At 31.2% G+C, this 16427-nt stretch overlaps 1 protein-coding gene across 7 annotated transcripts in view; it reads right to left on the reverse strand.

Annotated features, from left to right (window-relative positions):
* The window catches only part of LOC106882996 (opioid-binding protein/cell adhesion molecule), a 794708-nt gene that overhangs the window by 194160 nt on the left and 584121 nt on the right, over positions 1-16427 (reverse strand). For all 7 annotated transcript variants that reach the window (XM_089350587.1, XM_089350588.1, XM_089350586.1 and 4 more), the window contains one exon: positions 7071-7275. In XM_089350587.1, the coding sequence (XP_089206713.1) occupies positions 7071-7275 (205 nt within the window). The remainder of the gene's footprint in view (positions 1-7070; positions 7276-16427) is intronic.

The following is a 16427-nucleotide window of genomic DNA, read 5'->3' on the forward strand; positions in this document are numbered from 1 at the left end:
CACTTATGAGTTTGGATGGAGATTTTTTGTTGAAGTGGGACTTTACAGCTGAATGCTCTTTCTGACACCATCTTGTGCGTCTATGTTTGTGTGTGCACATCTCTGAAAAGTACTGAATTTCAATCCCCTGTCAAGAAATCATATGCTGGTTTTGCCTATTTGAAAAGGAGATCTATAACTTCAAAAGCTGGTGAGTGTTAACAACAAGAAAGGCATCCAGCTATAAAACAATTCCTTAATAATATATTTGTCTATCCCATGTTAGCATGGAAAACCTGATGTAAAACGAACATGTAATCTAATATATGTATATTACAGTGAGTGTATGAAGGCATATGGTCTTGTGGTAAGAATGTTGCACGCACAACCATAAGATTGTGGTTTTGATTCCTGGATCAAGCAGCGATTTGTGTACTTGAGCAAAATACTTCTACATTGATGCAGTCCACTAAACTGCAGATGGGAGACCTGTGATCAACTGAATCTCATTTAGGAGTATTGTTGTGATCTTGCTCACTTATACAGGATGGACATGGGACAACTGGCCCTATGAGTTCTAGGACTCAAGACAGCAATATCCAGGAGTTAATGAGAATGATATTCTTTTATCTTTTAGATGGAATTTTTAGTTAAATGTATCGACCCCAGTACTTCTTTTTTAAAGCCTGATACTTATTCTATTGGTCTCTTTTGTTGAACTGTTAAATTACAGGGACATAAACACACCAGCACAGGTTGTCAAATGGTAGTGGGGGACAAAATATCACACTGTGTTTGCATGCTTGTAAATATATATACACACATATATACAGGATGTGATGGGTAAATTGTCGCCATTTTATATTTTTAATTTCATGCATGTACATTGTTTGTTTTTCATTTTGCTCACTACAGAGTATAGTAGGGTCAGTGAGAAAAACAGCACCATGATGCAATTCACTCTGCCAGAAATTTGGAAATGACATGCTATACTACTTGGCTTTCATGCCAGAAGCTCCAACAAAAATATTTCAGAGTGTTTGGGTGTCAATTTGAGGACTGCATCTACCGAGTGACAAAAATTAAACATCCAGTCAACATCATGATGTTTGGAGTGATTACTAGTGATGGCAATGTTATGCCTTCATTCATCTTCCCTCACAGCTTCAGTCTCAACATGGAGGCTTGAATTAAGTGCCTGGAGAAGGTAGTGCTACCCTGGGTGAAAAGGGTGGCTGCTGGAAGACCCAATGTCTGGCAACAGGACTCTGCACCATACGACACAAGCAGGAGAACCCAATCATGGCTGTCAGACAATTTCTGTGACCACATCACCCTTAATATCTAGCCACCTAACTCCCCAGACTGCAACCCCCTTGATTATTATGTGTGGGGCACAGTTGAGTGAGAGACCATGAAAAGTCCTTGTATCACGAAAGATGAACTGAAGGCAAGTATTATGGCAGTGTTCACCAACTTAAACAAGGAGACTGTCCAGAAGAGTTGCAGGAGATTCCAAAGTCGTCCAGAAACTGTGGTTGAAGCCAATGGCGATTTTATTGAATAAATTTACCCTTTAGTATCTCAAAATATTTTTATGCAACTTTGTTAAATATATCTGTTAAAATGAGATATCAATGTTTACATTTTTGTGTAATTTAGATGACAATATACTTACTGCACTCTGTACATATATGTTGGGGGAAACTATGTCAAATACAAGTTTATATCATTTGTTCCCTATATATGTTTAATCACTGTCATTGTTTGGAACCTCAGCATTTGCTGTTCCAAGTACAATTGGATGCTTAACCACTACAGTTCATCCAGGGTACATTTCATTGCATTATAATACAGAGATCAAGTATACAGACTCAACAGTGGCAATTGTACATTTAACTGTACACACAAGATAAGTTATACAGATACATAGATACATATATATCTATGTGTGTAGGTACACATACATGTGTGAGTTTCTGTCTGTCTGTCTGTATGTATGTATCTATGTATACATGTATGTTTATGCATGTGTATGTTTGTGTATGTATTTATATGTCTTTATTTGTTCTTATGTTTACACAAGACTAGACTAAAACTGGTATTCTTTGTTGTGTCTCTTTATAGCCTATAACTATATCACTGCATAGAGACTGATAAGTCTTGAAATACTGGGATTCATATGATTGGCTAAATTTGCGAAGACAAGACTCAGTGTAGCTACAGTCCAATGACTGAAACTAATATATCTATATTGATTGATAGGCAGACAGACAGAAAATCTATTTACTCTTTGGTAATGTACAAAATTCATATTGAATTCTCTTTGGATTTCAGCTACCTTCATGTCTCTTTCAAGAATACATATGCATAAATTCACGCACACACACACACACACACACACACACACACATGATCATACAGGTAACGAAGAGGCAAGTGTTTCTGCATTGGCAAGAATTGAGTTATTTAATAAATTCGACAAAATTTGGGCAGTGAACTTGGTGTGAGGAGTGAAAAATCCAGTGTTTCAGATAATCCCGTTTCAACAAAAATTTGACAGGTGAGAAACTAGAGACACAGCAGAGTTTCTACATTTTCTAAGTTAGAAAAACTGTTTGGAATTGATAAGGAATACGAGACCACAGGAGCTTCATATACTGATAGGAAGGAATAGAAAAGAGAAGCTGGGAGAGAGAGAGGTAGAATGAAACAGGAATGTAATGAAGCAAAGAAGTGGGCAAAGGCAAGAGAGAATTAAAAGATAAGAAAGAGCTAAATGAAATCAGAAGAAGTGTAGGAGAAAGAAAAATGCTCATTTAAACCTGGTTGTGACAAAGTACCAAGCTCAACTATGAAACATTGTTCTCCATTTCCTTGAATATGTAGATCTCTGGTGTACCTGTAACTACTTCAACACCTTAGCTTCACATAAGTATCATGAATTATAGCTCAAAAATCTTCAGTAGACATTTCCCTCTTTCTCTCTCTGTGTACATGTATATATATACACAATTTAAATATAGGATAAAATCTTTATAAGAATTTATCAAGTAGTTAGCGTGAAAAACCTCAGAATGGAAAAATTTATTAATTATTCCCTATAAATATATTTATTTATATTAAGGGCATTACTATACATAAATGCTCTTAAAAATAAATAAGTGAATGAATAAATATATATATATATATATATATATATATATATATATATATATATATACACATATATATATAAAATCAAAAAGATACAATTTTGGATAAGATTATGCCAAAACGTGTCTGTGTGTGTGTGTGTGTGTGAGTAAGTGAGCATACTAATAGACTCCTCTATGTAGGTCCTTTAGGATTATAGGAGTTAATATTGTAAAGTTCAGCCTGGTTGATCAAAGAAACAGTTCTGCTGTAAAATTCTTTAACATGTTGCCTGTTATACAATGTTATGTCAAACATTTTGAATTCACACTGTTTAGTATAGTATACAATAATCTCACAGGACACTGCACAGCAAAATGTGACAAGTTTCAGTTGCTACATGGTACAATAACTTTTTTGATGCCAAAGAAAATAATTTTCGAAATGATGCAATGTACTAAAAGGTTTTTATAAAAGTGTCACAGACTAAATAGTGCCATACATTGAGATGCCTTGAGAAATGACATCAGAGATATATTCATGTCATGTTGACAAAAAAAATAAATAAATAAATAAAAGAATATATTTAGCAACAAATATCAGTTTATACTGAGATATACAGAAATACTACAATTAATGTAGCAGTAAAATACAGTTATGCCAAACCTTGTAAAATATGACTATAAATGCCAAAAATGTTCATTCTTTTAACATGATTTCATATGCACAACTTTAAATGCATAATATAATTTTTTGATCATCTCACATATTTTGCTGAGTTTTTTTTTTTTATATTTTAAACTCTTTAGCAAGAAAATATTCTTTCTTAATGTTAAATAATAGCACATTAAACAAAAGAAATTCTCTGAAATTGCAAGATCAATTTACGAAAATATTCCAGAGTATGGAAGATATTTATATCAAAACTAAAGTATCAAAATAATCTTTTGATATATAAAATAACTAAATATAGTTGAAGATTATATATATGTATATCTGTATATATATATATATATATAATGAGCATCATGATATATAATATATATATATAATCATCATTATACATATATATATATATATATATATATATATATATATATAATCATCATTACATATATATATATATATATATATATATATATATATATAATCATCATTACATATATATATATATATATATATATATATAATCATCATTACATATATATATATATATATATATAATCATCATTACATATATATATATATATATAATCATCATTACATATATATATATATATATATATATATATATATATATATATATATAATCATCATTACATATATATATATATATATATATATATATATATATATATATAATCATCATTACATATATATATATATATATATATATATATATATACACACATGCACCTGTATATATGTACAAATACACGCATATACACGCATATACACGCATATACAGATACACACTTATGTATGTACATATATATGCATGTACATACATTTATATATACATGATAATAGGATGGGAAATTGAAGAAAACTATTCTGGTTTGTACAATATTTATGGCAAGAAAATCTTTACTAAATGTTTGATCAAAGGCACTCATAATTGCTTGAAAATTATTCAGTCAACAATGATAAATTGCATGATCAACTGAACTAATCATCCTTTTTTTTTTTGTTATATTGTATTTTAGTTATTATTTGATTTATAATCTTTTTTGTTATTTCTTTACTTTGCTTTTTTCAACTGCCATAAACTAGTTAGACAGAAAATATTTTGAAAGGCTAGGCAATTAATCAAAATAATGAATAACAGAACTTCAATATGAATGATTACATATTTAAAGTTTAATTGCTTTAAGTCACAGATAATTGGACTAATGCATGATCACTGTTTTAGTATTCGAGCTTGTTATTGCAATATTTTACTTAATTGTTTTCTTATTTTTATCACAATTATAACTGAGGTTAGAAATGTTTATCTTTACTATCTTCATGCATGATTTTGCCAATTCCACTGACTCAAAGTTCCTATCTTGTTCAGTCTTGAATAGCTTTAAAGTCATTTAGTTCCACAACCTGTCACTTTAAAACTAAGTAGCCTCCCTTGTTTGTTGTACTGCCAGAAATCAATCAATCTTGCTTTGAAGTCATCTTCAGGTTTCTAGCAAGCACAATACGTTTGTTAAAATGTTGAATAAAACCTGAGGACAGCAAAAAGTCTTAATCTTATGTCAGAGTTTAAGGTTCTCAGAACTTTTGTAAGCTTTAAAGCACTGAACACTAATTCTAGTTGTAAATTTATATTTTGTGTATTCTCCATATTTTGGTGATGTAAATTTTTCAGATTTCGGGTAAATCAGTTATATGTTCAGTTTTCCTTTCTTACTGTAGATATAACATTAATATATTCAATTAGGATCTTTACTAGCAATCATTGTTAATTTGTGACTTATTACTTCCTCTCTCCCTTCTTTGGGCATATTCCAGTGGAAGATTACAGACTATAGTCCAGCAAATGCATGAAACATATATTATCACAAAGCATTCAAATATGAAAGCTTCAATTCTAGGAAGCATTTAGACAGCTGCAAGGAAGTAGAAATTAAAATTTATATAAAAGCCTTTGTTAGAAATATTGTCGACATGAGTATTCAAAAGCTACACTAATTAGATAGGAACAACCACAAATTAACATGCACTGGGAAATATTTGTCATTCAACAATTTATTATCTCATTTGCCTGTTACATTCCATTCAGCTCATCACAGTGCTGTATAATTCTGCATAGGTTACAGTGGCATGGTTATTATTGAATTGATTATGTTTATATACTGAATTTTTCAGTTCATAATTAGGGCTGGCTAAATTCAAAATATATAGTATACACATTTTTCTCTACATGTTTGCAATCTGACTATAATTTATTCTGTATTATCATTGGAAGGGTTTCAAGAGAATTGTTGATGAGAAACTTTATTAACAAAATTCTACTCAGAGCCTCATGGTCCAGCTTTAAGGTATCTTCTTTTCCTTAATTTTATATTTAGAGAGATGTTTGAAGCAATGAAATTAGAAATTACCATGAAAAGCAACCAAATTCTTTAATTTTTATAGTTGTATATTCATAATAAAATTAGCCAAATACATTCTTTAAAAGAAAGGTAAAACTGACAGATATCCAAAGGGAACAAGAGAACTAAATATCAAAACACATTAAAATATGTTAAAAAATTCAGATAAAATCATAAATATTCTTGAGCATTTCAATATAGTATTTCTTTTCCTGATACAAAGTTAATAATAGTTTCTCTTCAAATGGAATATAATTTTCATCTTAAAGAAATTGTTTAAAAAATTAAGTGAAAATTTTTTGATTTCAGCCAGTAGAGAGTTAACAACAGTAATATAAAATTTACTCATACAAGAAAATTTTATCAACTTATATTAAATCTGTTCACGTCAATGTAATCAAATTAAAACTGTAAGAAACTTTAAAAAATTTATGGTCATGTCCAGAATTGCTAATCCTTCAGCTCATCCATGTGTGAAAAGTGTGAAGTATATGTGAATAATTCTAGGTATTATGGTGTATTTGTGGAGAATGAGATCTCACTTCCCTGCATTTTACTACATGGCAAACAAATTTATTCCTCTGTATAGATTAAGAAAAACTGAAATTAAGATTAGGAAGAACCATCAAATTTTTTAAAAAAGGCTCAAAGAGATAGATCATGCAATAAATAAAATAAGTAAAAACACTTAAATCATATGTCAATATTATTTAGTGAAAATAACTGAGGATGCTTTCCTCTATCTTTTTTTTTTTTTTGTCCTCATAAACTTTCCACATAATCATTCATTTTTTAACCTTTGATTATGTATAAATACACTTGTAAAACTTCTGAATTATATAGAAAAGATATCATTTTCATAATACTCACCTAATACAAATAGATTCACCTTGTTAATTTTTACAGGAACTGTATTAATTTGACAGTTGAATTGACCTTGATCAGATGGTTCCACATCCCTTATATGTAAGTTCCACTCACCAGGATGATCACGAACCACCATTATACGAACATCATCAGTAATTCGACGATCTCGCATCGTCAACAGTGTATGTCTTTGATTTGTCCATATAACCTAACACAAAAAGAACAAGAATAAAGATAATATTAGTACTAACATATAATAATAATAATTTCTCACATATGCAGGAAATAAAAATTGAAGGAAAAAATAGTCACATTGTTGGTTATTGTATTGGACACAATTCATCATATCCAGAAAAATGAAATGGGGAAATCAAGTCCAACAGTGTTTGAACACAACATACAGAAAATAGAAAATAAATACTCTTAGATATTTTATCAAATAATACACCGTTTCTTTTAAACAACATTAACAATCTGAATCAACAAGGGAGCCTATTTACTAGTTTTCACTTAACCTACAAGAAATAGCAACTAAATCTTCCATAAATCATACATCAGCATTTTAAATGGTAAATGATGTTACATTAGATACTTTCTGGAAAATAAAACAACTGTGTTCATAAGTTTGCTAAATTAGAGCTGACTTAGAGTTAATGAGTAACGATAACACTCATGCACATGCTTACAAAATCAAAAAAAAACAACACAGAACCCATGACTTTCAGAAGCATTTTTTCATGTGCAGAATTTCTGAAGCATGGAATAAACTACCTGCATCAGTTGTTAACTGTCAAGACATTACATTCTTCAAAGCTTTCATACTTCTTGAAATTTGCCAACAGTACACCTGATGCTCCCCACCCACCGTTTCTTCTTCTTTATTTTTTTTTCAGGCCTTTTTTTCACTGTTCACTCCCTGTGTATATTTTATGTACTGTACATGCAGTTTTGGTTACTTTTTTTCTGATGAGTTTTAGTGCGCCTGAGTACTATATACAATAAGTGCATTATTATTATTATTATAATTGCTTGCACACTGGATGGAATTCTTAGCATCACTACATTCTGAGTTCAAATTCCGCCGAGGTCAACTTTGCCTTTCATCTTTTTGGGGTTGATAAATTAAGTACCGCTTACGCAATGGGGTTGACATAATCGACTAATCCCCTCCCACCAAATTTCAGGCCTTGTGCCTATAGTAGAAAGAATTATTATTGTTATTATGACATCAGTAATCAACATTCGTATTTGTTAAGGTAACTCTGAACGTGAATATGGCAGTACTGGGCAAAATTGTGTTTACCCTAATAAAACAATCTGGCAAAATAGTGTACAGTAATACTTTACAAGTTAAACAAGGTGAAAAAAGATGTTCTTTGATTCATTCAAACAGAATATGAAAAGAAAAAATTGTATTAAGAATATACAACAAATAGAGAAGAGAAGAGATTGTGGAAACAACAAATTAATCCTGCCAAAGAGATTCTGTGCAAGTTGCTTTAGAAATATAATCATCTTTCCCTTTCCAACAGAACCAAGTATTCAAAACAAATAATGAAATAATCTAGTAAACCTCAAAATAAACCAAGTTCTGAGCAAAGAATATGCTTAAGAAAAGAAGGTCAATCAAATTCAGAGCATATATGGAGACAAAGTATACAGCATGTTATGCAATGAGTAAGAAAGAAAATAAATATGAGTTCCTTTTTTACCAAATCAAATACTTGCATAAGTAGCAGAAAATTCACAGACAATCAAAAACACTACCAATGAGCTGATGACGGTACCTCTATATGGTTGTTTGCCTAGTTAGAAATAAAAGCTAAATAATACTAGTTGTACTGACTATATTGTAGATCATGAACCAAAACAAACACTGTACTAAGCCCTACAATTTCACATAATTAGTCTAATAAAGAAGCCACTAAACTGTCACACAACCTGCTAGGAATAGCAATTAATCTCCCTCAAATCATACCTTACCACTTTGGAGAAAGGCGAATGAGCAGAGAAAGGTAAATGAAGAGAGAGCAGTAAATGAGTAGAGAATGCTCATTTGTTTGCAAGGACTGTTTAATCTTGTATTGATGAGGACAAGATAACCTCCCAAATGCTGGTGCCATGATGAGACGCACCCAATACATTCTTTAAAGTGGCTGGTAATTGCAAAGACATCCAGCTGAAGAAATAGAGCCAAAATGAACTGTACAAGGTGTGGTCCTCCATACCATATACAAAACCAGTAGTGCCTACAAAGAACTGACCCCAACCCTCTTGAGCCATCACATAGTGGCACAGCAAGGAAGTCCCTGTTGTGCTCTCTCTATTAATGTATTAAGTCTGTTAGAAAATAGAGATTTTGACAAAATGCAGCAGTCCAGCATAAAAATCATAAGAATATAACTATTGCACAAATTTGGATGAAATTTGCCGATGCTATATAATGATCATTGATATACATTGTGAATATAGTTTTTCTCTGTTGTTTTTGATTATTACTTGTTGTCATGGTCTTTCACTAACCAAGGTAGATAAAATATAGTTGACTGCACATAAGTTGTTTTTTTTCTCGCATATATTTATAAGATATCGATTCTTGGGAATCGATTTCCTAATTAAATCATAAATAAATAATGATGAATAAATCACTAATAAATGATATCACCAGCTTTTGACATCAAAACAACAACACTATTTGAACTGTGGTTTCAAGTACTTCAGGATTTGGCAATAGATGAGGATATCTATAGTGCAGGACTTTAACAGTTAATAATAATAATTTCCTCTCCTTCTTTGCATTATTGCCTTATTTCCATTATAGAGAGCTCTATGATGGAATAGAGAGCTCTAAGCTCATATAATTGTTGCTTATGAATGTGCTTAAGATCTTTTCTAAAGGTGAAAAACAAACAAATACATCTCTTTAATTATGAATGTCTGAACTGAAGATTTAGGGAGAGAATTTGCTGTTAAAAGAAATATGCTACATTGACAATGAAAAGGAATAAATCTGTACTTAAAGACAAAATTCAATTAGCTTCAAAGAGAAATACTGTTTGTTTGAAGAGGATGTCTTACATACTATCATTGAGTTATAGAATTAAATCAAGGATTAAGAGGGAAATGAAAAAAAGAATATATATGTGTGTATATATATATATATATATGAATATATTTGTGTGTGTGTGTGTGTGTGTGTGCATGCACATGTATGTGAAACAAAAAACTATTTTTTAAAAGTATACAATTCTCACATTCTTACAGATTCAATTACACCAGTTACAGTATGAAATATAGTAAAACTATTACAAATTAGATAAAAGCAGAAATGCATGTTAGACAGGACTATTAAACATATGGAAACTACGCTATTATCCACAATCCAACTTGATATGTCTTTAAATAACTAGAAAATGATGGGGCTGGGAGTATTGAATAGGAATTGAATGAAGAAATGTGTATCAGCATCATTGATTTAATGTCCACTCTTCCATGATTGCATGGGTTGAATGGAGTTTATTGAAGTACAATTTTCTACAGCTGTATGCCATTCCAGTTGCCAAACCTTATCTGTTTCCAAAGAGTATAATATTCTCCCACGGTCAAATATGTTTTTGCATGATGCTGGTCATAATGACATTCATTTACAAAAGTCATGTGACGTCAAGACAGAATACTACTCACACTTACGTACACACATATATATGACAGGCTTCTTTCAGCTTCTGCCAACCAAAATCAATTTCATAAGTTTAGACAGAATTTTAAGGGAAAATTTTTGAAGTTAATAAAATAGTAGAATTTCAAGAAATTATTTCAAGTCATGTTTGTTGCCAATTCAACATGGCTGTTCTGTTTGAATGGATATTATTGCGATTTTTTAACCCTAAGAAGACATTTCCTCTAACTGGTTAATGATGCACACTTGCATCTGACATATTGCGAGTAGGGGAGTGAACCCTTACCACCTTCTAGTGATGGGACCAGTAATAAATATTTCACAGTAATTCATACTATACTCTGAAATAGAAGTGTCTAAATTGTCCTTTGGAGAGAAACAAAAACATTATAGGTCTCATCACTAGGACACAAAACCAATTTTCTAGAAACAGGAATACATATTAATTAAAAAGATTACCATAAATGTTTCAATTACATATGCTTTCCAACCTATTTTATATATTTGTGCTTAAATATCCCTACTATATTCTGTTAATATAGATCAGAAGAAAAGTTATAATCTTCCAGCAATTTCTGGCAAAAGTAAATTCTCTTGGTTGTTGTAAGCCAGTTTGTGAGTCTATATCAAATCATATGGACATTCCCCTATCACTTCTTCATCTACTATGAAATATCTATATAATATAAAATTAAACTCAGGGAAAAAATATGGAAAGAGATATGTTTCAAAAATATGACACAGCAATAGATCAAATTTTAAAGATAAAACAAAATTAATATAACATTTCAACAGGGAAAAAAAAAAGTTAAATCTGTAAGTAGAATAAACAGAAAATGTGAAAAGTGTGTTTAATTTGTCTGTTTCAAATTCTTTCTTGTCTAAAATATAATTAAAAAGAAAGAAAAGAAAAAAAGTTTCATTGAATATTATATTGCAACTATAATTCTTTTATCTTTTCTATTTATTCTGTTCCACTTTATCCTTTATAGAAGAACAGGTCATATTTTCTAAGAAAGGTAACTCATCTGAACCTATTGCCTATTAGTCAATAACTTTCACACCAAACACATCTACTGGAGTGGAAACTATACATTAATAATACACACATGCACAAGCTTCAAATTGTTTACTTCCATAACCAACCATCAGCATGGACTCCCCTAGTTCATTGGTGATCTTACATCTTATTTAGAAAAAGAAACATTGTTGGTCTTCACATAAGTGATAATGAGATGGAAAAATTTCCCAGAGATGTGTTGTGCATGTAAAACTCAAGGAAGGGAGTACTAATATAATGTAATGATAAAAAAAAAAAGAATTAAAATAACACATAATGAAAAGAGAAACTATCAGTGTTAAGAAGAAATTGTCAAAGCCAAGGGAGATCATTAATCATCATCATTGTTTAACGTCCGCTTTCCATGCTAGCATGGGTTGGACGATTTGACTGAGGACTGGTGAACCAGATGGCTACACCAGGCTCCAATCTGATTTGGCAGAGCTTCTACAGCTGGATGCTCTTCCTAACGCCAACCACTCTGAGTGTGTAGTGGGTGCGTTTATGTGACATTGACACGAGGGCCAGTCAGGCGGTACTGGAGCCAGTCCAGCAGCACTGGGTTGAATATTTTTTCACATGCCACTGGCACAAGTGCCAGTAAGGCGACACTGGTTCTGAATAAAAATCCGTTACAACTTGCACAAATTTCTTTTAACAAAGACTGTGTGCTAAACATTAATTGCTACTTCATCTCAAATCAGAGCAATGTACATGTAGTCTTTTTAAAATTCTTATATAATTCATGTTGACAACCTTGTCTTGGCAACCAATTCTAGACATGATCCTACTTTACACACGCATTTGTCCACTTGTCACTAACCCTCACACATGTAGACAAGAAGGTCTCAATCATTCAATATCAACTATAATTCTGTACATGTGTGTGCTGGCCTTGATAAGGCATTTTGAGGAAGACTAAAAGTTACCACCTATGAATGCAAGTATCCTTTTTCCATGTCACTGACTTTTATCCAATAGAAAGACTGTATCAGAAAGTCTTGTGCTTAACTATATCTACCCAAATCAGCTGATATTTTGACACCAGTGTTGTTGCAGGTGTTGCTGTAAGAATGCAAAGAGCTGGAATAGATACTGCAAGACATTTTGATTGATATTCTAACATCTCCAACAGTCCTTCACCCTGAATTGGTAAGAGGCAAAGTTGCATCTCAGCAGGATTTCAACTCAGAGCAATGACAGCTGAAACAAACACTGCAAGGCATTTCTATTCAATACTCTATTGGCTCTGCTAATTAGCTGCCTTTTGTCAACAAGTAGCAACAAATAAAATCAGTCTTACACATATATATATAATGACATATTAGAATATGTAGCTTTACATCCATGTGCAAGATTTAGGAATATATTTTTCATGTTCAGGAAAATCCTTAACAAACATTGTGTGTGTGTGTGTGTGTGTGTGTGTGTGTGTGTGTGTGTGTGTGTGTGTGTGTGTGTGTGTGTGTGTGTGTATACATCCAGGCACATCTATTGGAGTAAGATATGGGAATTACATGAGAGAAACAGGACCAACCCAAATGCAATTAGAACAATCAGAGAAAGCAAATTTTAACATCAGTCAACCTTTAATGTTGATAAAATATTTACAATGAAATATTAAAAGCAACTAAATCAAAAATGGAATTACAAGAATTAGTGAAAAGACTATTATTAGATGTGACTTTAAATACTACCTTCCTGCCGATAACAAAATAATGTCAGTAATAAACTGCAATTGGAGACAAAAAAAAAATCAGAAAAGTAGTTGTGAACATAATATTTGGTTTGAGTAATGTAGGTTAATTCGTCCAAGCATTATAACGTCACATAAGCACGTGACACTAAAAATCCTCATAATCAGTAAAAATCAGCAATGACATTGATGTATATTTATACTCTTAAAAATGTTAAGAAAGAACAAAAAGGCAACAGGATTCAATCCTTAGAATCAGTGAAATAGAGAGTATTACTTCTAAATAAATGAGAAAAATCTCATGTGGCCTAAGCCCAGGGCCTAATTTTACAGCACAAATACATATGAACAGGACTCGTATTGTATTGGCAATAGGATCTAATTCAAGTTATCACTTAACCCACTCAAAATAGAGGTGAAATCTCTTTTAAACATACCCTACAAAGAAAAGTGGAAGGATGCATTAGATAATGTGGTTTTAGCCCCGGATGAAAGATGGGGTAGTCAGGGTTGAAATATTTTTGATCATAAGCCTATCAGACAAAACTGACCTGGGCTAAAGAATAACATTAAAAACCTTTTATCACATTATTGTTTTTAGTCCATAACTATAAGATGAAGAAAGAAAAACGTAGCAGAGCTTGTAGAGCAATGCATATGGAATGTCATAAGATAACAATAAGAATGATAAACAGAGTTTTAAGTAGAAAGACATAGCTATAGAAGTCACTATTCTGGGGAATGTGAAACTGAAAATATTTAGGTTTCTTGAAGAGTCTTTAATGTCGAAGAAAGTTCGTAATCATATGGTAGACCATCTACAGAATAAAGTACTCCTTAAAGATGAAAATACTCTCAAGAAAGGATTAAAAAAAAGTAAGCTAAATGATAAATAATTCTATACTAGATGCTGTTATTCCAGCATAGTTTTAATAAAGAACTAGTAACACAACAATTTTTATAACTACACAACCCAGTCCAGAAAGTGATATCTAGTTATAATTCTAATAAAATAACTAGCTGATTCTACAAATGGTAATGATGAAGAAAAGGATAGAGTAGTATAACTGTGTATAGAATAAATAAATCTCTGGAAAATACAGAAAGAAAAATCAGTATAGATTAACATACATTACCAAATGTTTGGACATATAAACTATAATCTGAATTGTTTCCCTGGTTTATAGCAATGAAAAATATTGTTTCATTTGTTATAATGAAAACAACAGCAGAAAGAAAAATAACAATGGTAAATTATTTTATAAGTGTAAAAATTTCATTATCAGCTTTTACTTAATTTGTGATTTTTCAAAATTCCCAGTGAAAGAGTAACCAAACATACACAGAAATATCTTTCACCAAACTGAATGTAATCCCTTGGGTTGATAATGCCCATAAATTTATAAAGTGAAACAATATTGACTAAACTTTATATGCAACCTTATACACTTTATGATGCCAATATAATAAGAAAGTTAGAGGAAGAAGATATAGTTGTAGTCATGAGTAAACCAATTTAGAATTTCTGTAACAAACATGTTACTGCAACTTACACAGTAACATTACCAGCACTTAGAAATAAAACTACTTCAGTTTTAAACGGATGCACGTTTTACTTTCTTTTGAGGAATTTCCTTCAAATTATTAGTATTTAAGAGTAAAATGAAGATGTTAAAATTGTGTCTCAGATGTCTACTATGTCTGGAAAATACTCTGATCTATAACAAAGATATCTCAGCTAAACCCAATCCAATTTTATCTTTAGAAAGTGATAAATGAAATGTGTGTATGTGTGTGTGCTTATGTACAGGTGTCATTGTGTGAGAGTATTTATGAGTATGTAAAAATGCATTGTGTAAGGATTGCTCCTTTCTTTTGGCCCTAACACAGAGAGTTTAAGGAACAAATGACTGATGAAGTTTTACCATTTCTGCAGAGGGCAAAGTGCTGCTCTACATGGAAGAACAGATGGTATATCAACATAAAGGTAAAAATAAATATTAGTGAATTTTTTACAGTGTCCTTGGGTTGTCTAACATATTTAAGAAATAAAGAATAAATAACAACACTGTTCAATTCCAGTGTAGCCTTATTGAAATGAAGGCTTTATAAAGAAAAAGAAATTTGAATATTTCACTGAAGTTCTGCTAATTGATAAGATGAAAAATAAATAAATAAATAAATATTTTTGTTTCACTTAGTTATATAAAATAAACTTTCATTAGCAAATTTTGCAAGTAAACAGTTTGGTAAAATAGTCAATCAGCACTAGATTCATTCTTTGCTAGTATTTTCAATTTGGTGTCCAATATAATTCAGTGAGACTGATCTTAAGTTAAGTAGTGGTGCTAACATAAAAACTTCATTTTGACAGATATTGAAAATGTTTGTTTGCTGCTTATGAAATCATGAGGTCAAAAGTAAGATTAAGAAAGAGATTCTAAAGTGGTCAATATACTGCAGTTTGGTGTAGAAGCAAAATGTATTTACTGACATTTAGTTAATCCTGCTTTATTATTGGGCATAAGATTAAGAAAAGGTACTTGGCTGCACCTGCAACTGAATATAAAGATGGCTTGGATACTTTAATGAAACACTTATCTTTTACATCACCATTCATAGTGCTCAAGAAATTTCATTTTACAAAGATAAGAAGGTTAAATGTTGAACAATTTCCAAAATTTTCTCTTTAATCCATGCAAAAGTCAACACATTGACTAAATCAAATTTGAATAGTAATCATAACCACCACTACCATCATTTTTGTGTTAATCTTGCCATTCTAGTTTTACATAGACAAAGCTGTACATACAGCATATCACCACACAGAATATTGTTATTTTTATCTGTGAAGAGCAATACCTACAGATCTGGCCGCACTACTTTTCCCATGTTTACATTAACTTTATAGTACTGAGCACTTTT

The sequence above is a fragment of the Octopus bimaculoides genome, chromosome 4 (genome assembly GCF_046866305.1).
Source record: "Octopus bimaculoides isolate indiv1 chromosome 4, ASM4686630v1, whole genome shotgun sequence".
NCBI lineage: Eukaryota > Metazoa > Mollusca > Cephalopoda > Octopoda > Octopodidae > Octopus > Octopus bimaculoides.